The 23,350-nt window shown below is 37.9% G+C and overlaps 1 protein-coding gene across 4 annotated transcripts in view; it reads left to right on the top strand.

The window, feature by feature from the left end:
* Positions 1–22,028, top strand: part of LGR5 (leucine rich repeat containing G protein-coupled receptor 5) — a 90,794-nt gene extending 68,766 nt beyond the window's left edge. For 3 of the 4 annotated variants that reach the window (XM_088055570.1, XM_088055569.1, XM_005519360.3), the window contains 11 exons: positions 2,134–2,205; positions 3,002–3,073; positions 3,179–3,247; positions 3,370–3,441; positions 6,400–6,465; positions 6,662–6,733; positions 7,597–7,668; positions 9,618–9,743; positions 14,555–14,700; positions 16,417–16,500; positions 18,136–22,028. In XM_088055570.1, the coding sequence (XP_087911696.1) occupies positions 2,134–2,205; positions 3,002–3,073; positions 3,179–3,247; positions 3,370–3,441; positions 6,400–6,465; positions 6,662–6,733; positions 7,597–7,668; positions 9,618–9,743; positions 14,555–14,700; positions 16,417–16,500; positions 18,136–19,226 (1,942 nt within the window). In that variant the 3' untranslated portion in view covers positions 19,227–22,028. The remainder of the gene's footprint in view (positions 1–2,133; positions 2,206–3,001; positions 3,074–3,178; positions 3,248–3,369; positions 3,442–6,399; positions 6,466–6,661; positions 6,734–7,596; positions 7,669–9,617; positions 9,744–14,554; positions 14,701–16,416; positions 16,501–18,135) is intronic. The other variant, XM_088055568.1, reaches the window with a different exon arrangement.
* The last annotated feature ends 1,322 nt before the right edge of the window (positions 22,029–23,350 follow it).

Genomic DNA, 23,350 nt, shown 5'->3' with positions numbered 1-23,350 from the left:
TTTGTAATGTTGTGTTTGAATGTGTGTGAACACTTTTTTGTGCACAGGCTTAGTTTGCATCAAGAATATCAACAAATTTAATGATTCAAATTTATTTTGAAAAATGGTTGAATTATTAAAAATTAAAATTAGTTAAATTACGTTCACACATCATACACATTAATGCATATGTTCAGAAATCTTTCCATTTGACTTATTTACCATGTTAGGGGTACTACCAGCATAGATTTTTGACAAAAATAAGTAATCATATACTAGTTGGACATGGTTGTACCCCTGCTACACCAAAAACTGGTCTAAAAACCAATTTTAAGTAGCCACCTGAGATTCTTTCCAGAACAGGTACCCTCAGATACTGTGGACTCCTGCTCAGCACCTCCAGTGTTGCCAGAATGCAGCTCTGGAAGAGCCATCAGAGCTGGGAGTTTCCCAGCCCAAACATTCTCAGCTGCTGTTTATGCCATAAAATAAATGGTATGAAATCCAGTGACCTCAGAGGATTGCCTTTTTGATGACCTCTGGAGTCAGTAGGCAAAAATGGGTATCTCAGTTTGCACCAAATGCACCAGCAAAGTGCCTGATGTGCCTGAGGTTATGTACTGGCCCCCACAGGATTTCACCTCTAAGTATCAACTATGTGCAGAAACATTTGGGGTCTGAAATTGCAACCTGACATCCCAAATCCAGCACAGTTCATGAGACCATGTGGTTCTGTGCTTTGTGTGGGCCCTGGGAGCTGATCTTGTAAGGTTGGGATGTCTTCCACAGAGCGCAGTGGAAGCCCAGCCCCACAGAGGCCCAGCTCATTGCAGGGCTACCTCAGTAAAGGTGTTCTGGGTGGGACCTCGTGTCTCTCTCGGACTTTGTGCCTGGGCTGAAAACACAAACTGTGACCTTTTTATGCACAGCTAGTGGCAGATTACCTTTGTGAGGTTGTCATGCCATCTCCTTGGTTTTTTTCTGCCACGCAAGACATCCCATTCAAATCCAGTCAGTTTACTGGTTCTAGTTGAGTTTCCCGTTCTGCTTGGAACCTGCATGCAAAGATGACAGGGATGTAAAGCCTTGATCTGTAGCTCATCACCAGTAGCACGATGCCTAAAGAACTAAAACCGATAGTGTGGGACCTGTTCAAGTAATGGCCAAGGGTGCTTGCATCAGTGAACAATTGGAGGCTTAGTAATGCATAAATTTAAGCTGGGAAGCCTTCTTCATACCCGACTGAACTAATGGGAGTTTCCCACACAAATCATCATTGTTCTTTTGAAATCTTAGTTGTTCCTTTTGTTTTTCACAATAGAGAATTACTCATATGAATGAAATCCAGTAATTAATGATGAGACAAAGATTTGGCTCTCTATTCAGCAGGCTCAAATACATTTTGTTTGTGTCCACATTTAAAATACCCCAACAAAAATGTGGTTGTGGGAAGATCAACATTACAATATAGTGTATAAAATAATTTCCTTGATAAACTTGTGCCATCCAGCAAAATAAATACTTGCAGTTTAACAAGCACAGGGGGAAATATATTGTTAGCTTCTTAATAATTAATATCTAACTATTGATATTCTTAGTTCATATACATGTGTGTATTTACATAGTATCTATATACATACATGCATATAACTCTGAATTTTAAAATGCCATTTCGAAGTTGACTTCGTCTGGTTTTGTTCATTTAGACAAGTGCAGAATTTCAGCAGTTTTTGTCTTTTCTCTCTCCTCTCCTCTCCTCGAGTCTCCTCTCCTCGAGTCTCCTCTCCTCGAGTCTCCTCGAGTCTCCTCTCCTCGAGTCTCCTCTCCTCTCCTCTCCTCTCCTCTCCTCTCCTCTCCTCTCCTCTCCTCTCCTCGAGTCTCCTCTCCTCTCCTTGAGTCTCCTCGAGTTGAGTCTCCTCGAGTCAAGTCTCCTCGAGTCGAGTCTCCTCGAGTCTCCTCGAGTCTCCTCGAGTCTCCTCTTTTTCCTTTGCTTTGTTTTTTTTCAGTTCTATCTTATTCCAGAAAACAAGGATATATCTTTACATACAGAGATTTTTCTTTCTACAAAAAAAAAACCCGTCACTGTGCACTATGAATACAGACTGGGTCTTCACTTTTTTTTTCCTTACCATATAAACAGTTTTCTCTTTGTAGGGGATTTCATAGCAATAACATCAAGTCAATACCTGAGCGTGCATTTGTGGGTAATCCTTCACTTATTACAATGTAAGTGATAAGAATCTTTTCAATGACTCTTTGTATTAAAGAATGTTGAACTAAGTATCAATTTTGTCTAATTGTCAAATAGCTTTTCTTGTGAGTACACTTTGTAGCACATTCAAGCAAACAAGTTCATATCTTTTTAGCTTCATGGAAAGAATGGCAGTTTTCAAGCCTGTTAAAGGGAAGCAAGTAGTGGTCTCTGGCCTTTGACCTTTTATTTGAATGGTTACTTCTAAATATCTTAGCATTCCTGGCAGCATAAAAGCTGGTAAAAATTGCTCTTGATGGACTCCAGTCTGAATTCCCATCGTCTTACATGAAAATGCATTTAATGGACAGCTTCAAATTAAGGAATTGCAAAATAAGTGTAAGAAAAATAATGACTCATCTTGAGTAATATGCCATGAGCAAAAGCAGCATGACTTCAAAAGGGCAAGGGAACCTCTTCTGAATAGGGGAAGTTCTGACTTCTTCATGTGCTATCCTTAAATTTGTCTCGGGTCATGACATAATTCTTCATATGTTAAATTTTGTCTTTGCAAACCTGGGAGGAAGAGAGAAGATTTTGTTGACTGGATTCTGGCATTAAAACAGGAAAACAGTGGCTACTTGAATGTTCAAAATGTGACATGTGGGTGGTGAATATAGACTAGAGGGTGAGAAAAGCCCAAAAGTTCTGCTACAACCAGAGGGGCAGTCTGTGATTCATCCTAGAGAGTTTACTCATTTGTTTATAATAATAAATTTAGAATATTTTAAAATATTTTTCATTAAATGTCTTTTTATCCTTTCTTTTCAGACATTTTTATGATAATCCTATCCAGCTCGTTGGAAAATCTGCTTTTCAACATTTACCAGAACTAAGAACTTTGTATGTGTTTACTTTTTATTTTAGTTTTCTTTTTATATTGCCATACTAGATTTGTTCCACATTTCCATCACCATAATTTTATTGAAATTGTTTTTTAAATTGTAGAACTTTAAATGGTGCTTCACAGTTAACAGAGTTTCCTGATCTGACAGGAACTACAAGTCTGGAGAGTTTGTAAGTGCTAAAGAAGTATTTTTACTTTGTTTTATTTTCTTACTGACTTATTGTAAAGAATGTCTTAAAAATTTTTTTGCAATCTTCAAGAAGTAATTTTTTTTCATAAATTCTTTCAACAGGACACTCACAGGAGCACAGATCACCTCTCTCCCCAAATCAGCTTGTGACCAGTTACCTAATCTCCAAGTGCTGTACGTTTCAGTAAGATTATTAACATAACATTAATGCAAGAGATTAATAGACAAATGAAACTAATATGATTTCAAAATTACCCAATTACTGCTATTTCTGTGTATCACGTTACTTCTTAGGAATTCAGCTCAGGGAATTGGCCCCTGTGTTATTTAAAAAGTTTATAACCCACTTGCCAATCAGGATTTCCCATACATTGCTGAGAAAGATAATTGCGTAGCATATTTTTAGGAAAAGACAAGAAGGTTCTTGATTTTATTTTTAAAAAGACAGAACTACCTTTTTTTCATTCATTCTGTCTATCCTACAGTAGTTTGGTATTTTTTTCTCACTAAGGCAAATAATTCATTGAAGTGAATAGAAAATACAAGTAAGGACTGCAGTTTTGAGTGCTTGTTATGCTCCTCTTTTAGTTTCTTTCCCAACCAGACATAAGTAGCTGACTGAAATTTTAATAGACTATTCCTTGGCATAGCTGGGCATATTTGGTATGCTAAATATACAATATTATTTTAGCTTGGAAATTTCCTTGGAGTTTGCTTAATCACTAACGAAAGTAATCGTTGTGTCCAGTTCTTTGAGAATGAGCCAAGAGCACTTTCCTCTATGTATTACATCACTAGGAATCTATTTGGTCTTAATTCTCTGGCCAACATTGAAATAGCACTAATTATAATGCATTTTTTGAATACCAGAGTGAATGTCAAGAACCTTTCCAGAAAAAAATAAGTTTTAGTTAATGGACTCAATATAATCATTTCCAGAATGATAAAAGACAGTCTGTTGCCAGAAAAAGCTCTGCATACAGAATTAAGTTTAAATATGTCCTGTAACATTCAAAAAGCAATAAATAATCTCAAAACAAAGGGAAAACAAATACAGCAATTAATAACTTACAGAGTTCATAGTAGAGTAGGACTGTCCATTGGAAATTCACATTTTTTATTTTTGAGTATTACCTTATATGATTTGAGCTGATACTGAGAAGGGAACTGATTTATCAGCAATTTCAAGTACTCAAGAGCTGCCCCTTCCCCATTGCTGCCAGGTTGGACTGCTGAGTCCCCATTTTGGTTTGCGCATCAGTTTTGGCTGTGCCATGGAGGATAATAGTGCACTGAACCTACCCACGCCTTACAGGGGCTCCCTGGCTCAGATACACTCACAAACAATACAAGTGCAAACACTGTATTTAATTTTTTTATATAAAATTAAATATTTTAATATTTAAAGGCAATTTGTGCATCCTACCCCAGCCACCAGTACGTCCAAATGTGGATTAATGTAACAAGGCTTCCTGGATGCGTGCACACCTGCAGTAAAGGTGTATGTGAGACCACAGTCCCAGCAGCCCTCAGCACAGCTGGGCATGCACCTCAGCACAGGAAACAAAACCACTGGCCCTCTGCTGCTGCCAAGATCCTCATGTATCAAGAAAGTGGGGAAAAAACCCTTAAAAATAAACAAGCTAAATATTTCCTGGAGTTCTGACAGAAACGGAGGGGAGAAGGGTCTCAAGTTCAGGGTTTTTTCCATGTGTGAGCAAGGAGTGTCAGTATGTACAAAATTCAAGCTGGTAACATACTTTTAAGAAGACCTAAGTGGATTACAGAATAGCCAGTGTCTGCCAGACACACAAAACATCCTTTACCTTGGCCTAAAAGCCTCTACTCTAGTTCACTTGAACCTTCCCATGTAATGTCTGATTTGGGCAACAGTGTACCTTTTTTTGGTAAACAAAAAGAAAATTAAAAAAAAAAAAAAGAAAATTATAAAAAAAAAAACCAACTCTAAACATATTGATATTTGCTTTAGTATAGAGTAAACTCAGTAGAATACCTTAAAGACACACACAGTCAATACTTGCACTGCTTCCACTAATCAAATATAAAATAGTCCAAATGCTCCTGTTGGAACAATAGTAGTGAAAATACAGTTTTACCAAGGGATTAAATAGGTGGAGATGAACCAGTTTTAGAGAATTTGAGAAGTGAGAAGAATCTCACAAAGTGAAAAGTGAATCTTTTTCATGTGATAATACTGGATAACTGTGAAAAGGGACATTTTTCCTAATTTTAGGCATAGACTTTTTTCTCTATTCTTTTCACATGTAGATTTCCCATTTAGTTTTCTCTGTGCAACACACACACACACACACACACACACACACACACACACACACACATATATATGTATATATGTATATATATTGGATGAGACTCTTGGGTGGTGGGGGCTGGTGTTTGGTTCCTTTTTTTTTTTCCCCCCTCTACTTTCTGTAAATTGCCTGGGCTTGGTTTTGATTAGTTGTATTATACTGTAAATCAGTCCAGATGTTTCTGTTATTCTGTAATTTGTTGAGTTTTGGCTCAAGTCTTTTTAAGGCTTTTCTTCCCGCCATGTAGTGATTGATTTCAAAGTTAGTTCAAATATTTTTTGACCATTTCCCTCAGTTATAAGATGTAGCAGTCTAAGAGGCAATACTGCTTATTAAAAGTATAGAATGGGAAGCTGATTGTGACTCTTACTAGAAAAATACAGGATCTTCTCTAAAAAAATATGAGTATATATGCTTAGTAGGTTGTTTAAAATTGTTAAAATATTTATCAGAATTTAAACATGATTACATGAAGTCTGTGATAGAAATCCAGATGGCTGATATCATTGCTGTAAAGCACACAGCAGAAGTCTACACTTCAGGCAGGAAATCTTCAGACAATGCAAGTAATTTACAAATGTGGATATGGAGTTAATCTATCTTGCCTTTCCCCCTCCTCTTCAGCTAGAAATCAGAATGTGACAGATGAGAAATAAGTGAGTTTGTACACTTCCATTCTGCTGTGATTGGGGATAAAAAGGAATTATTTTTAATTGAGCACGAAGCTACAGAATAAAAGTTATTTTTCTTTTAACATTCCTTTGATGTTGTTAATCTGTTTGTTTCTTGTATGATTCAGGGATCTGTCTTATAACCTGCTGGAAGATTTACCCTGTTTTACTGCGTGCAAAAAACTCCAAAAAATGTAAGTGCTAAACTGCCCTAAAAAGCTTAAAAAGAAGCATTTATGTGTGTTTGAGTATAATTAACTTGGGTATTGCTGGCCAATTTGACATACCCCAGATACACTTCATTGAAGTGCATCATAAGCACAATCTAAAACACCCAAAAGTGCCTTCCAAGTGTCTTTGAAACTGAGGAGATCCTTATTGCTATTTCAGTGACTTGCATCACAATGAAATCGCTGAAATCAGAGCAGACACGTTTCGGCAGCTGGCTGCTCTTCGGTCTCTGTGAGTACCCCCTAAGAGACATTCACACAGGGTCTGCAAATGTATGGGCTGTACGATGTCTGCTCATGATGTACCCCAAAAGATCCTTATTTCAGTTATGGTCTCACTATGATCTTTCACCATGAGTCCATAACTGTGAAAGGAGAGCAAACATTGCGAAGTTTAGCATCTGCAGCAATGAATTTAAATATATAAGCTGATAGCCATAAAAACTGTCACTTCTAAATGTTTCTGATGGAAGTGGAGAGACTTACTGAGCCAGAGCTGGTATCTGTTGGCAGGTTCACGTTATAATCAGCTCTAGGGAGTGGGAAATCCTTTTACAGAGAACAGCATCTTAAGATGTGGAGTCCAGTCATGTGCCGGTTTTCATTTTTCACACAGACTCATGTGCTAGAGGAGAAATTTTGTCAGGAAATTACTCATGGTTGTAGTTTTTTGCAGAATTGAATCCATACATTTTTTTAAGAGTTGTTTTCAGTCTTTTTTACTTTCCAGGGGTGGTGAAAATTGACATTAGGAAGTTAAGCCTATTGACCATGGATTTGCTGTTCTTAGTCACATGAGAACACTTTAGCCACATAACCCACCCTTCTTTCTGCTGCATTAGGAGGCTGTGAAGCAGACTGAAATGCCTTGTGCTGTGGCAGGCATTGAGACATTTTAAGTTGTCAGTTTAATAACACCACAACTGACTAACAAAAAAGGGAAAAAATTCTTTGCACTATGAGGTATGCAGGAGCTTATTGAAAATATTGGCATGTAATTAATACCTTTTTTATATTTAGGCTTCCTAATCAAGTGTTTGAAAACTTCCATATTCACTCAGCGGGTATGTAATTTTCTACTCTCTTTTCTCGTAGGGATTTAGCTTGGAACAAAATTAAAATTATTCACCCCAATGCTTTCTCCTCTTTACCATCTCTGATCAAATTGTAAGTATTTGAATATCTTACACATTCAATTTTGCATTTTTCTTGCAAGAGCATACAAAAATTTAATAACTTGGTGCTCCAGCAGAAATTGAGGGTTTCTCTATTCTAATCATCTGGTCCATTGAATCCATATCTACAATGCCTCCTGCTTTCTTGTACTTTCCCAATTGACTCAGGTATTACAGCAAAGCTGCATACAATACTGTGGAATCATTTGGGGTCCGTGAAGATTATCAGTGCATCTGCCTCTTTTCATTCAATTTATTAGCAGTTAATCTGTTGTAGCAGTGGTAAATATTTCCTGATAGTTGTGTTTCAGGCCTCAGGAATTGGATTAAAAATTAAATAAGAAACTTTTTCCAGAATGCATCTTTATTTCATTGTTCCTCTTTTGATGAAATAGTTTTTCTTCTTTAGTAAGTTCAGCCAGAGCAGTTAGTGGTCAAAACATTACCAGCCAGTTCTGCAGGCCTTGTTCACAAGCTCTTCTTAATGCTTACTAATTTTTTTCCCTACTTCCAACTGTCACTGTAATGCTTTTTTAATATGAATCCCTGAGGCATTGGCTGTATGGGGAAGATGTGAAAAAAAATTCCTCTTGAGTCATCTTGCTGCATGGCTGTCTCAAAAATATGATGCTGGACATTTGCTTACAGGTAATCTGGTAGCTGCTTAACCTTAATTTGGAGAGGTATTAATTTCTGTTGATGTGCAAAGCCCTCTGAATGGTGCACTGACAAATGCCCACAGTTTTGTCTAAAATATCCCTTTTGGAGCCCTTCTCAAAATCTACCTACTTTGTGATGTGAGCAGTAAATTGTAGCTTTGGACAAAAACATACAACAATCTGACATACAACAGTCAGAGGGGGTTAAAGAAAAAAGCCCTTGAACACACAAACAGTAACACAGTGTACCAGTGTTTCCTGAAATGGTAGTCTCTAACCTTGGTCCAACTCAAGTCAGTGGTCATTTTTACTATTGCAATAGGACCTGAATTTCACCTTTGGTATTTAATGGTGCTGTGTGCAAGAAAACACACACTAAGCCAGACAGGTAGAAGCCCAGTCCATCAACATAGCTTATTTTATGTCTAGGCCTTAGATTTGAGTGTATAGTCCAGACTTTCCTTGTTCAGCCCTGGACATAAAAGCATTTTGACTGCATCAGACTCTGCTTCTTCCTCCTTGACTGTTAACCATTTGAAGTATTGCAGAGTAGATAATTGTGAGGAAGACTGAAAAGACTCATTGAATAAATGGGGGAGAGAGATCAAAATAGAAAACAGTACCTCTAGACTATCTTTTTTTCACTGCTTTGCCATATCTCCTTGATCACTTACCACTTTTTCATTCTCCTGTTTTACTTTCCCCAAGTTACCTGTCTGTGTTCATCTGCACTGTTCTGTCTTCCCTCAGCCACTCAGACAAACTTCAGCTTGGAAATATCATCTCCCTCTGCTCCAGCCCACAGCTGTCCTTTCCTGAAGCACACACCTTCTCCACACACCTGACCTACTCCTTGGGGAGCTTTCAGGGCAGCCATGCCCTGCAGCATCTCACTGAATCTTTTGAACTGTGGGAAGCTGTTCAGCTCCTTTGAATTCAAGTAGTCTAGGGAGAAGATTTTACATTCATTTGCTAGTCTCGAAACTGCCACTATGAATGTTTTGAGTCAAAATTTGGGAGCAGGGACCCAACTGACTATAAGCTGTTACTGTTAGCTTTCTGCTACACATAAAGGTGAGTACTCCTGAGCAGTACTGTAGCTTTGCTGCATTCACTAGGGTCTCTGTTTAATACAGTCATCTTTTATTGAGTTAGACCTATTTTTAAAACCTATTAAGTTTAACCTATTGAGTTTAACCTATTTTTCCAATGTGACACTTCTAGCACTGAAAAAAAAAAAAAAATGAAAACCATAAGCTGATTTTTATTTGCTGTTACGCAGGGATGTGTCATCCAACCTTTTGTCCTCTTTTCCTGTGACGGGGCTACATGGTTTAACTCATTTAAAATTAACAGGAAATCATGCCCTACAAAGTTTGATAACATCTGAAAATTTTCCAGAACTCAAGTGAGTATATCATTAAAACTAATAAGCCACATTTGTGTTCATGTGCAATGGAAGGTGTGTCAGTGTGTAACCCATGTTACTTCGTATTGTCACTCTTTGATCTGTGCCATTAAAACTAAAGCAAATATGATAAAAATGATAGACTTCTTTTATTATGCTCACTTTCAACTGAAGAAACTATGAAGGTTTTGAAATATTAACCCCAGTACTTGCTTAGTACAAGCCACATCTGCTTCCTGGTGATATGTTTCAAAAGCTGTTAAAACAATATCGCTGGCAGCCTAGTGATATGTCCTTCTTCTACTGGACTGTGCTTACAGAACTCCCATTATATGGAATGAGAACACAGCAAATACAAGGGAAGAATATACTGCTGAGAGACCAAAAGATTTCACCTCTTTTGCTTGAACATGATTTTTCTGTAATCTTTTGATTATGATTTAGATAATACTTTGCCAGTATTACTAACACACATTGATACTAATGATTTCTGTGGGTTCTCTGTGATACAGGAAGGAAGTGTCCTCTAAAGATCATTTGCAGCTCTGCTTGTCACTGGATGACCATGGCCTGTATGGAGCTTGAACCCACGACCTTGGCATTACTAGCACCATGCTGTAACCAAATCAACTAATTTCAGGGCCACAGCACAGAGGGTTTCTGACTTCAGGACATTTGGGAGTTTCCCCTTACTCTCCTTTCATTTTACATTTTAATTAGAAGATGCCAAGTGCAACATACACTTTATCATGTTTTACTGTAAAAAGTTTGGTATCAGAAAATATGAAACAACTGAACAGTGTGCACATAATTACAAAATCACGGAGTGGTTGAGGTTGAGAGGGACCTTTTAGGCTGTCTTGTCTAACCAGCTGCTCAGGCAGGGGCACCTGGAGCCCGTTGCCCAGGACCACATCCAAACAGCTTTTGAATATCTCCAAAGGTAGAGAGTCCATCCTTATGTTTTCACTAGATTTGCCTTTTGCACTGGAAAAGGCCCAAGAGTCCTAGCAGGCAGACAGCTCAAGATGTGAGCATTATCAAAAAGGACTGGAGTGTTTGGAGTTACCAGTAAGGGGATGATGAATGAAGTGCAGAGCTGATTAAGGCTCTGTGTACAGCAGTGGAGGGATCCACCCTAGGACACTTCCGGGATGGCATGCTAATACAAACTGAGATAAGAGCTGCAAAAAAATGGCTCCAAGGTTAGGAAACAATGCCTTAAAGGTCTACCCAAAAATGGTAGTTTGTCACAGAGGAGATTAGGCAGTGACTTCATCAAGTGCATGGAACTATAACATTATCATTCAAAGTACTAGAGGCTTAAACCTCTTTTACATTAGAGATCTTGAGGTAGGTCTCAGAGGCTAAAGAGCAAGTACCATAAAAATCATGATTGGTTGAGACTGACCTTCTATCATACTTTTTCTGCTCTCACTGGCTTTGCACAAATGCTGAGGTAGTTAACAATTCTAAAATAATTGAAATTTCTTTAAAAAAAAGTAAACACAAGAAAATTGATTACTCCCACCTGACAAATATGTAATGATGCATTTACCATGACCTAGAGGCGTAAGAGGTGTTGCAGTAGTCCTAGAATAATCAATTATTCAACTAAATTATGTATAACTAAGATTTTTTTTAAATTCTTTTCTTAATATTATACTCTATATTAATTTCCCTTCAGCAAAATTGTGTACATTACTCAAATGAAAGTACAGTGTATTTCATCTGGGCACATTGTTAACAAGGATGTGTCAAACTAACTGAATTCTTTTTAAAAATGTATTCAAAATATGATATTTAGAGTTAACATGTTAATTAATGTTAATTAATGTTAAGAACAAATTATACCCAGTCAGGAGAGAACAGGGTAAAATCCTGACCTGCAGCCTGCATGATTGGTACAATAAATCGAGATGAGGATTTCACACAGGATCACCGCACAAAGTACCAAATTTGAACAGAGGTCTAAAACAAAATGAAATTTCACCCTTTGCAATTGTTGTAACTAGCCAGTGATTACATTAAAGACAAATTTCTGTATAAAACTTCCTACTCATTTAAATTCATCAAAACAGACACATCAAAGAGTTGAGCATCCCCTTCCCCATCATCAGCAATAGCACTAGTGCACTCTGCAGAGCTGAGCCCAGCCTATTACAGCAAGCCTTGAGGAAGCAAAGTCAGGCTGCCAGCCACTCCTTCCATCTTTATCTGATGCTTTGATTCAGTGCTAAAAAGAACTCAGTGCTTTGCTCCATTCATCATAACTGTGCCTTCCTGTTCACCATTAACTCCGCACCTTTGTGAGGGAGAAAACGACCTTGTGTTCTCTGCTGCTTAATCTAAAAACAGAAAAAAGAGGCATTACTTGCTAGAGGGAAAAAAATTATCAAGGGTACAGATATCATTAGTAAGATAAGGAGTATATAAAAATAAAGTTAGCCAGTGTTTCTAAGAGAGTTTAATTTGACAAAGTCTAAATCTAATCACACACATCAAATAAGCACCAGCCATAAAGAGGACTGCCTCTAGCACTGTACACCTGAGAGTTCCTTCTCTTTTTCTTTTTTGTTTTGTCTTAAATGTAGCTTTTGTGAGAAAAAAATTCCTCTGTCACCAAGAAGATCTAATATTTATTTCCCTGCTTTGCAAAAAAAGTATGTTTTGTCCTCTGTGATCTGGGTTGCAGCCATTGTGTGCAGTCGGTCTTTGCACACAGATTAAGCAGCATTTGCTGATTTAAGGATTTTGTGTATATCTAATAACACAGGCTGGGGAGGGGAAACAAACATAAACTGCTCAGATTTAAGAATGGATTCTAGAAATACCTACAGAGAGGATAAGAAATGGGAAACTTACTCTTTAAATATCATTTAAAAGCCATGGATATTTTTGGCTACATCATCAAAGTAGCGGACCAGTACAATGTGGGAAGTCCATGCTTCCAGTGTATGACAGGCCATAGAGCTGTTTGAATAATCAGAGAACAGAATACATTTCTGTCAGTCTCTTGTGCCTAAAATATCCACTAACTGTTCATTCCCCTAGCTATATCAATGTCCTTCCAAAGGTCTGAAACCACAAGTTTCAGGGATCACCTTACAGAACTGTCAGTGTTACTTCTGATAATTATTTTTCTGTTGTTCCAGAAAAAGGGTATTTCTGCTTGGGGATCGGGATAGTTTTTATCCCAGATGATTAGCTATGGGTTAGTCTAGTAATCAATGGGATTTAATAATGATTTATTTAATAATGATTTATTTAAGAATAATAAGGCTTCTGGATAATGTGTTCAGAAATATTTAATCAAGATAATCACCTTATGTTAAAAGATGGCATGCAGATGAATGAGTTAGAAATTAAATATTTAAATCTGCTGGCCTAAGGTTGCTTGACCATAGATACTGGTTATCTTGAAATTTTATTGAGTATCCAAAAAATTTTGTATTGATTATTGTGGTTAATTTCTAACAGAAATTTAAGTTTATAGAATCTTAATGATCCCAAATGCACCAATTTAAAAAAATCACGTCAGAATTTTTTTAAGATTCTGTTTTTTCCCCTTTGTCCCAAGCTTTTGGCTAGTGCACAGGTTTAAGTCCTGTTGGCACTGGGCCTGATTCAGCTTGATTTCTCTGCAGATTTCCCAGGGGGTTAGAGGTTGCTTATTACGCTCATTATGTTAATTTACATGATTAACCTGTTGAAAGTAATCTGATAGGAGGATCTAGTTCTGCTTTATTCCTTTCAAGTCAATTCAGAATAACTTCTAATCACCTATTTATCTTTGAACTTTTTGGTTTATTGGGCTTTTGGAATTAAGGTGAGTTGTTAGGTTTTACTATGGGCTGTTGGTGAACTGTGCAAATTAAATAGCTCTGCTTCCAAAGCATAAAATATATCTATGGAATAAAAGTAGTCTATAGAACTCAGATAGTAGTTCTTCTGTGTTCCCCCAGAATTTGTACATCCTTAAAGGAATTAAATTCACAGTGTACCAGAAATGTGCATTTTTCTGACAACAGCAGCCCTCATAATCATTGGAACTCACTGACATATATCATTATGGGTTAGGAATAAAAATTATCTTAAAAGAATTAAGAATTCTTGTGTCCTGCAATGACTGTTCTCATTTTTAAGACAATTAATAAAGTAAAACCTTTCTCTCAGTGACGTTTCATACACAATGCCTGATTCATTCACCTTTTTGTTTAGAACACTGCTTTCTTGATCTTCTGCACAAGAAACAATTTCCTTTTTCCCATCTTACTGTGAAATGAGTTAAATGTGGAAAGAAGTGAATAAAGCTTGATTTCCAGAAGATCTCGTTCTCCCTATAGTGGAGAAATTAAATTTGGGAAGTGTTTTGTTTTTGCTTGGTAGACAGGTTGTGATCTTCAAATGTGCTTTTTTTAAAAAGAAACAGTAAAGAAAATAACTGTTGGAGAAAGCATTGATTTACACAGCAAAATCATTGAAAAACAAAAACAGAAATACAGCTCTGGGTAACATTTACTCAAGAGCAAGACATAGATCTCTCATTTTCATGTCTCCTATGAAAACATAAGAAAACTTCAGTATGCCTTTTCTAAAATTAGCCTAGAAACCATCTGCATTCCCAATGAGGAGTATTATTTGTGAATCCTCATTTTGTATTATCATGACTGATTTTTACCCAGAAATGTTTTTACATTCAGTTGTGGATGTTTAAACTATTTCCTTTGTGTTAACTGTATAGGAGCAGTACCATCCAGTAACTCTGGTGCTTAACCAGTATCATGGCATGCTGCTTTATTCTTCTGCAGGGTCATGGAAATGCCTTATGCCTATCAGTGCTGTGCCTTCGGAGCTTGTGAGAACCACTACAGAATCTCCAGCCAATGGAACAAAGATGATAATAGCAGCATTGATGACTTACATAGAAAGGATGCTGGACTGTTACAAATTCAAGGTAACCATCATCTCAGGCTTTTAAATCTACCTGAGGGCTGTGAGCAACCTGTGATTATAAATAAGTCCAATACTCTTTACAGTTGCAGAGGTGGCCTCTCCCTGTCTCTTGCTCAAGAAAATGTTATTTAAGTATTTCTGTGCTTAGCAACCTTATTATCTTAGGTCTGCCATTCAAAATCTCACTCACTCACGCACTCATCTTTTCATCCAAATAATAGCTATAATAATGTGTTAAATTACATCTTCCCTTTAGATGAGAGACAGGGTAGTTCAGCTTGTATGTAACTCCACACTAAGAGCAGGCCAGCAAAGATGTAGTTTCTTGCCAGTCTCAGAATGGAACACATCCTAGGCTTACCCACACACTTCAGGATGAGTAATAGCCAAAATATGTGGCTCCTTTGATGCCACATATTTCATAGAATCATTGAATAAGCTGAGTTGGAAGGGACCCACAAGGATCACCAAGTTCAACTCCTGACCCTGCACAGGGCAGCCCCAAGAATCACTCCATGTGCATGAGAACATTGTCCAAACACTTCTTGATCTCTGACAGGCTTGGTGCTCTGACCGCTTTCCTGTGGAGCCTTTTCCAGTGGACAGCCACCTTCTGGGTGAAGAACCTTTTCTCGATATCCAACCTAAACCTCTCCTGACTCAGCTTCATGTAATTTCCTTGAGTCCTGTCCCTGGTCATGAGAGGAAGAGCTTGGTACCTGCCCCTCTGCCTCCCCTTGTGAGGATGTTGAAGATGAACAAGGTCTCCCCTCAGTCTCCTTCAGGCTGAACAAACCAAGTAACCTCAGCTTCTCATACAGCATCCCCTCAAGGCCCTTTACCATCCTCGTGGCCCTCCTTTAGAAGCTCTCTAATATCTTTAGCTTTATCTCTTTCTTACATTGTGGCACCCAAAGTACCCCCAGCACTTGAGGAGAGGCTGCCCCAGCTCAAAGCAGAGCAGGACAATCCCCTCCCTTGCCCAGCTGGCCATGCTGTGCCTGATGCCCCCCAGGACAGGGTTGGCCCTCCTGGCTGCCAGGGCACTGCTGGCTCCTGTTCAACTTGCCATGGACCAGAACCCCCAGGTCCCTTTCTGTGGGGCTGCTCTCCAGATCCCCAGTCTGTGCACATAAACAGGGTTGCCAGAGAGTTCATTTGTTCTCCAGGACATGAGACTACTGCATTTGCTTCCCCTTCAGATCTAGGTCTGTTACTTGATCTGTTACATAGGTGTACGCATACATTTACACCACCCTATTGCTTTCTGTGCTATCCCTGCTCCTGCAAACCAGTGGGTCTCAGAGTTCAGCAAGAATAGAGCCAAGAATATTTGCTAGTGATGACATCAGAAACACAGAAAACTTGATTAATTCTTAGTAGTATGGCACAACAGCAAAATTCATATTTTAAACTCCTTCCTAGGCAGTCATCACACTACAAATCAGGCAATAGAGAATGTACCTGTAAGTTTTTGACTTTTGACTTTTTTGAAAACAGTAATCTGACTGTTTTCAGAGAAGTAAAGATGCCAACTTTTAAAGTAATCCTGAGTACAGTAATTCAAAACCAAGTAGGCATATGTCTGCTTCTGCTTACGGTTCAGCAGGCAGAGGGACGAGACCAGGCCTTAAATACTATAGGCATTTTTGCAACTTTTACTAAAATATTTTCCTGAAAATTGCAGTAACAATTATGGGTTTTTTCTCCCCAATAGATGAACGTGATTTTGAGGATTTTTTCCTTGACTTTGAAGAAGATTTGAAATCTCATCATTCAGTGCAATGCTCACCTTCTCCAGGTATGAAACTGCCAGACAGATAGGAATTCAAGGACAGTGTTAGTAGATATTCAAGATGCAGAACAAACTGAATCAGATACTAGACACTAGCAACATGATGTACAGTAATTTTATGAGTCTTATACAAATACACTGCACAATAATACAGTTTTGCATTGAATTCCAGGAAACTATTCAGCCACTATATTCTTCCATGAGTGTAGCAAAAGTTTTGCCCAGTCACCAAGCAGATACTTACTCTGGGCCCCTTTTCACCAGAATTGATACCCAGTCAATAAAGTGAGAGAGGAAAGACTCTTCGACTAAGATACAGATGATAAAGGTAGCAGAATGTTTTCTCTCTCAGTCTTTTGCAAAGCTAAAGTAATTCTTCTGAATGTCACAGAGTTATTTTATACGTGAACAACTTGAACAATACACAATTTAGTTCTGTGTCTGGGAAATACCAGACACTACTGCATTGATATTTGCAGTCCCTCAGAAAGGACACACAGCACTGTCATTTTCTTTGTAGAATGTAGCCAGCCATGGTCATAAGTTTTGTATGTTTGATTCACTAGCCGTTGTTTCATTGTGAAACATGAACAAAAAAAACCCAAGTGACTGCTTGTACTTCAGCATTCATTTTAAGCCATGATTCTTGTTTGCAACAGCAACTTAAAGTAAATTTCTTTAGGTTATATAAAGAGGAATAGAAAAGGCAGGAAGCCAAAGAATAGTTATTTGACTGTCACATATTCTCCAGTGGCCTAAATATAATTTCTGAGTTCATCAAAACATTGCTGTCTTCAAGGTAAGTTATTACCAGACCTGAGAGAAATTTTAGGTTGGATTTTTCAAATAGTATCTTAGAAAAACTTGCAAACTGGCACAATAGCTCCTTGTGTTTACTTCATGGCAACGGCCATAGTTGTAGGGAGGTCATTTCAGCTGCAGGGTTTATGTCTTCATGGCAAAGCACAGGCCACTGTGAGGGGCTTGCTCTTCTGGCTCGTACCAAGACATGTAAGGTTTCTCTGACTGCAGAGCATTCAGCTTCAACTGCACAGCATATGCAGCTCAGTTCCATGAGAATGTATAGCAAACTTCAGTCATAATGACCTGACTTCAGACACAGGAGATCCAAAAAGGCAGCACCCCCAAACACAAAGAGAGACACAATTTTCTTGGACTGTGTAATGACGTGTTATAAGGTAGCTGAAGTACATCTGTCCGTATCCATTACATCATGCTTCACCAGGACTCATTAGGAACCTGTTTTAAGTTAGTGAGAGGTAACATTTCCAGCTTTTTTCGCATACTGACAAATATCACAGCATTTCTTGAAACTACAAGAGTTGACATTCACATTGCAGTAGTACTGCCAGGCATGAAAATAAACCCATAGACTACTCATGATCAAGGACAAAAACTCATGTGCACCACTAATGCAAAATGCATCACACATTTAGCAGCATGTTACAGATTACTCCAAAGAAAGACCAAATTTCCAGCTCCCTTTTTAGACTAAAATTCACTCTTTGGCTGTGCTGAGAATATGCGAGAAGCATGAGCTTTAGTGTCTTAGAAAGCACAAGGGTTTGTGTTTTTTTGTTTACATGGGCTTCCCTTACCCTTTTTATTTTGGCATTTCAGGTCCCTTCAAACCATGTGACCATCTGTTTGGTAGCTGGCTGATCAGAATTGGAGTGTGGACCATAGTGGGTTTGACCTTTGTTTGCAATGCACTGGTGTCCGCTACAGTTTTCAGATCTCCATTGTATATGTCCTCCATAAAACTTTTGATTGGTTTAATAGCCATTGTAAATGCTCTGATGGGTCTGGCCAGTGGAGTACTGGCTAGTGTGGATGCATCCACTTTTGGTAGCTTTGCTCAGTATGGAGCACAATGGGAAAGTGGAATTGGTTGCCAAATAACTGGTCTTCTCTCAATTTTTGCTTCAGAGGCTTCTATATTACTCCTTACCCTAGCTGCACTTGAACGTGCGTTCTCTGTAAAGCATGCTGCAAAGTTTGAAACAAAATCCTCCATTGCTAGCATAAAAATTGCCACTTCTTTTTGCTTTATGTTGGCACTAATCATTGCAGTGATTCCCCTTCTCACTGGAAGTGAGTATGGAGCTTCTCCACTTTGTTTGCCGCTCCCGTTTGGAGAGTCCACTGCTATGGGCTACATGGTAGCCCTGGTATTGCTGAACTCCCTTTGCTTTCTGGTAATGACTGTTGCTTATACAAAGCTCTACTGTAGTTTAGAAAAGGGAGAGCTAGACAACATTTGGGATTGCTCTATGGTCAAACATATAGCCTTGCTACTTTTTACTAATTGCATTCTTTATTGCCCTGTGGCCTTCTTATCTTTTTCCTCCCTACTGAACCTCACTTTTATCAGCCCAGAAGTGATTAAGTCAATACTTCTAGTGATTGTCCCACTGCCAGCATGTTTAAACCCACTGCTTTATATACTTTTCAATCCACATTTTAAGGAGGATTTGGGAAGTCTGCGAAAGCAAACTTTGATATGGAGGAGATCAAAACATGCTAGTCTGATCTCTGTGAATTCAGAAGACATAGAAAAGCAATCTTGTGACTCAACACAGGCACTGGTAACCTTCACGAGTGCCAGCATATCATATGATATGCCCACCAGCAGTTCACTAATGCCACCCTCTTATCAAATGACAGAAGGCTGCAATATTTCGTCAGTTGCATTTGTTCCCTGTCACTAGTTGCAGAAACAGTACAAAAAATACCTCTGTTTACAAATTTTTTAATCCCAAAAGTAAGTGTGGATGTGTGCATATGGGTGTAGAGAAGTGCCTCTAAATTATTATGACACACCTCTGAAAACAGACAACGACAAAACTTGCGGCAGGATGAAAATCCAATACTTGAGCCTGCTCAGCCTGCTCCCGAAATGCTGAGATGAAGAGAGGAAATTAAAGCTGCTGAAGTTTGTGCAGTTGTATCAGCTGTTCTCATTTAAAGTAGCACTACTCAGAAAGGGCACCAGTTTTGGTCAAGAACAAAATAGCATATTAAATTTGTAACATTTTTTCAAAGTATGACCTGATGTTTTCAGGGGTTGGGTTATTTTTTTCCTGTTTATTGCAATTTAATAATAGTTTTTCAGTGCCATGATTGTTTTTGTAAGCATCTGTGCGTGGCCTTTGTTCAGCAAGATATGAAGAACAGAAGAGTAGTCCTGCTCAAGTCCTAAAGGCTTCTGCAGAACACCCTTTGATGAAGTTCCATGTTTGATAAAGCTGATTAAATGGTTTAACTGGCATTGGGTTTGGACTTTGGAAGTCATTTAACTTGACAAAACAATTTTAATTTTAATTGTCAGCAAAAGCTAGAAAATTAACATGATGTGAAAGAAGATAATCAAAATCCTGTTAAGCATTTAAAATGTAATTGTAAATGGCAAGGCATTGTCACATGGATTTTTTTCTAATGAGGTTCTGTACAATTGGGTCCTGAATTGCTTTCATGCCAGTAGAATTACTCCCAGAATTACTGATGATAAAATTGGCAGATGACTCATTTAATTTGAAGGTGGAAAATACTACATGGAAAGTCATCAATATAAAAAAATGGCATGCTGAGAACTATTAAAGGACACCAAGGGCACTCAGACAGAAATACTCATTTAAGGTAATTTGTCTAGGAACAAAAACTGTAATCCTGCTCATGATATGGTCTCTGTCTCATGAAACAGTGGTTTTAGAAAGCTGCTAATTCATATTCACTAGTCAGTTGAAGATTTACAGGTCACTGTGTCCTCTTGGATAAGGATTACCGATATTCTTAGCCAAGGCAATACCAAGTAGGATTGAAGAGGTTGTGTAATTGTGTTCTTAGCACTGATGCAAGCACTCCCAGGATATTTCAAACACTTACTGCATTCACATGTTGTAAAGAACATTGTGAAATTGGAAAGAATATGAATATCATAAATTTAAAAGAACTTAAGAAATAAGTGATTTAATCAGAGTTTATAAGTAGCTTTTTCTGGGATACAGTAGTTTGAAGGCAGAGGACTACTCATCTGAGAGGAGAAAAATCTGGTATAGTCAACTGGAAATCGGCATTAGGGATATGCAGCATAGAAATAAAGGTGAAAATTGTTGATAGAGATGGTCATTAGCTAGTGAAATTATTGTCACCAAAAATCCTTAAATTCATATTGGATATATTGCCAAAAAAGATACTGGAGCAGCTGATGAAAGGCAGGGACTTCTGATGGCTTTAGTTTAGGAAAAGACTTGATTAGGTTAACAGAGGTCTCTGACTTTAAATCTGTTAATACTTTGCTGAATAAAGGCATGTATGTTTACACATCAGAAGCATCCTAGTTAAAAGAAGAGACTTCAGGTCCTTGCCAAGTCTACTGTTAAGATATCTCAAACAGAGCCACCTAGAGTATAATTCTTTGACCTCGTCCAAGCCATCAGGGGATATTCCAGTATTCTTTCCTCAGAGTTGGCACCTTTTACTTAAGTAAGCTGATTATTCAAGACAGAAAAATGCACAAATTTACCTATTTTTGTTGTTGTTAAAAAGAGCTCCCTGAGGAGTAACATTTAATAGCCCAGTTAATGGCCACTCAACCTCCAGGTGAATGAGACTAATTTTTTAACATTAGGAAGATTAGGCTAGGCCCAGCAATTAAGGTAATCCATTACAGATGATCTCTGTTGTTCATCTGTTCCTGTACATAAAACTTCCTGGGACTCCAAGGATGGATTTTCACAATGAAGAATTTGCTGCCAATAATGCATATGCCTTAATTTTCTTGTCCATTCACACTGGCATTTTTTTTAGTTTTGCAGTTACAGATGGCATCAGTTGACTTTGGCTGACATGTTCATCCTTCAGGGAAAAAAAATGAATCAGTTCTGAAATTATGTATGATAAAGTCAGCTGAGTACTTATCTTAATCCTTTATCTGTTGTGGCTTTTGAAGCAGTGCAGCACACAGCTGCAGAAACGATGCCTGAAACCAGTTTGGATTAAACAGAGGATCAGTCAACCATTGCACAATACCTATTACCATGTTTACTTAGCTTTAATTTAACTGGGGTCCATCTGTGCTGCTCTGCTTAATGTCAGTGAGGTTCCTTTCAGCTTGCTATATTTAAGAAGTCTGTAAAGAAATTTGAGAAGCAAAATGATGTTATAATTCTAAAGACTAGTTTAAGCTTCTTTTATCAGAACTTTTTTAGCTTGCAGAAGGTCCTAAAGGCTTTGTGTCTTATTTTTATAAGCATGTTTGAAATATTTTGATCAGATATTTTTAACTTGAAATTGTTAAAATTCATTTATTAGATTTTTAAAGTAAAATGTGTAAATATAGAACTGTATTTATTATTACAGTGAAATGCAGCTACAGTAAAGGACATGAGATTAAGCCTTGTACAGTTTCATATTGATATTTGCTATATTTTCTGCTCATATATGTTACTAGATGCATTATCTGTAAATAATATAATGTAAATGTGTAGTGATTGTAAATAGGTGACATGCTTTCTTTTCTATCAGTGTTCAGAACATATGTAAGTTGTAATAAAATGTGACTACACAGTAAAGAGCATTTAATCAATCATGACCTAACACTTCACAAAATGGTGTGCACTCTCAATTAATCCTTTCCAAGTTATTGTAATACTTACACTAACCTCCCTAAATGTGTGTAATTCTTGACAAAATATAAGTTACAGGTTGTGTGCCATAAAAATTTATATGAAGTACTTGAAAGAAAGAGGTAAAATACCAATGAAGCAAAAATTCTCAGAAAGCGATTGTTTAGTCAGGAATTCATATGGCAAGTAATGAATTACAAAGATTTTTAAAAAAGAAAGTAGAATTGTCCTGTATTTAAATGGATTTTAGAAGAGCATGCAGGTTCCTAGGATAGATGAGGCTGCTTTGGGGAAGGTCATTTCAGCCAGAAGGGCCTTTGCAGAAGAAGTTTGTTGGGTGAGTTTTAGAATAGTCTTACTGGGATAGGACAGGAGCAGAAGAGAATGGGAATAAGAAAGTCATTAATTATCTTTAGAAGCAAAAAAACAGAAGTGTGACAAAGAGCATAAGGGAGTGCATAACTCAGGGAGGAAAGAGGCCTTCAAGAGATAGGATGCAAATGGGTGGAGTTTTATGAGATATTAAGAAGCATGATGGAGTTTTGTGAAGAATGGGGAGCTCAGAGTGGATACAAAAAGATGGAAGTGTTGTGATGGCTAAGGACATTGAAATGGTGAGAAAACAAGCAAGTAAAGATGATTTCACATGCAGGTGTGCACCAGACAGTGTAAGCAATATTAGAGCCAGGAACCATAAGGAAGAAGAATGAAATTGCATTATTTTAGGAGGAAGATAGTACAAGTTGAGTAATGAAGGAAAAGAGAATACCTACAAAGGAGGAATGAGCTGGCTGGTGAAAGCCTCAGTGCAGAGGGGAAATACAGACACAAGGTTATACATCCTTATATGTGGAAGAAAGACTTTTACTAATTCACGTACCAAATAGTGAGCAGTCATGCCTGAAGTCACAACTTCAGTGTTCTGGGCAACGTGCTAGCACACATGCACCAGGGACTTCTCTCTGAAAGCACTCACACCACAGATGTGGTGTTCTCTACAGTAACAACTGAAAGAGAGTTTACTGCAGGATCATGCACAGGGTTATTTAGGGAGACCAAACAGAGCATGCCACTACTCTGACTCACTAGATACATTATTGAGTTTTATTTGGGAACTCAGTTCTTAGAGAAGTTGCAGATAGCCAAGGAAAAAGAGCTAGTCAGAGATACAGTGAAAGCCATAAAGAAGATGGGATCACCTATAAAAT

This window comes from Pseudopodoces humilis, chromosome 5 (genome assembly GCF_049639895.1).
Source record: "Pseudopodoces humilis isolate 2021_Gansu_Grassland_sample_001 chromosome 5, ASM4963989v1, whole genome shotgun sequence".
NCBI classification, from domain to species: Eukaryota; Metazoa; Chordata; class Aves; order Passeriformes; family Paridae; genus Pseudopodoces; species Pseudopodoces humilis.
This window is presented reverse-complemented; position numbering and strand designations above follow the sequence as displayed.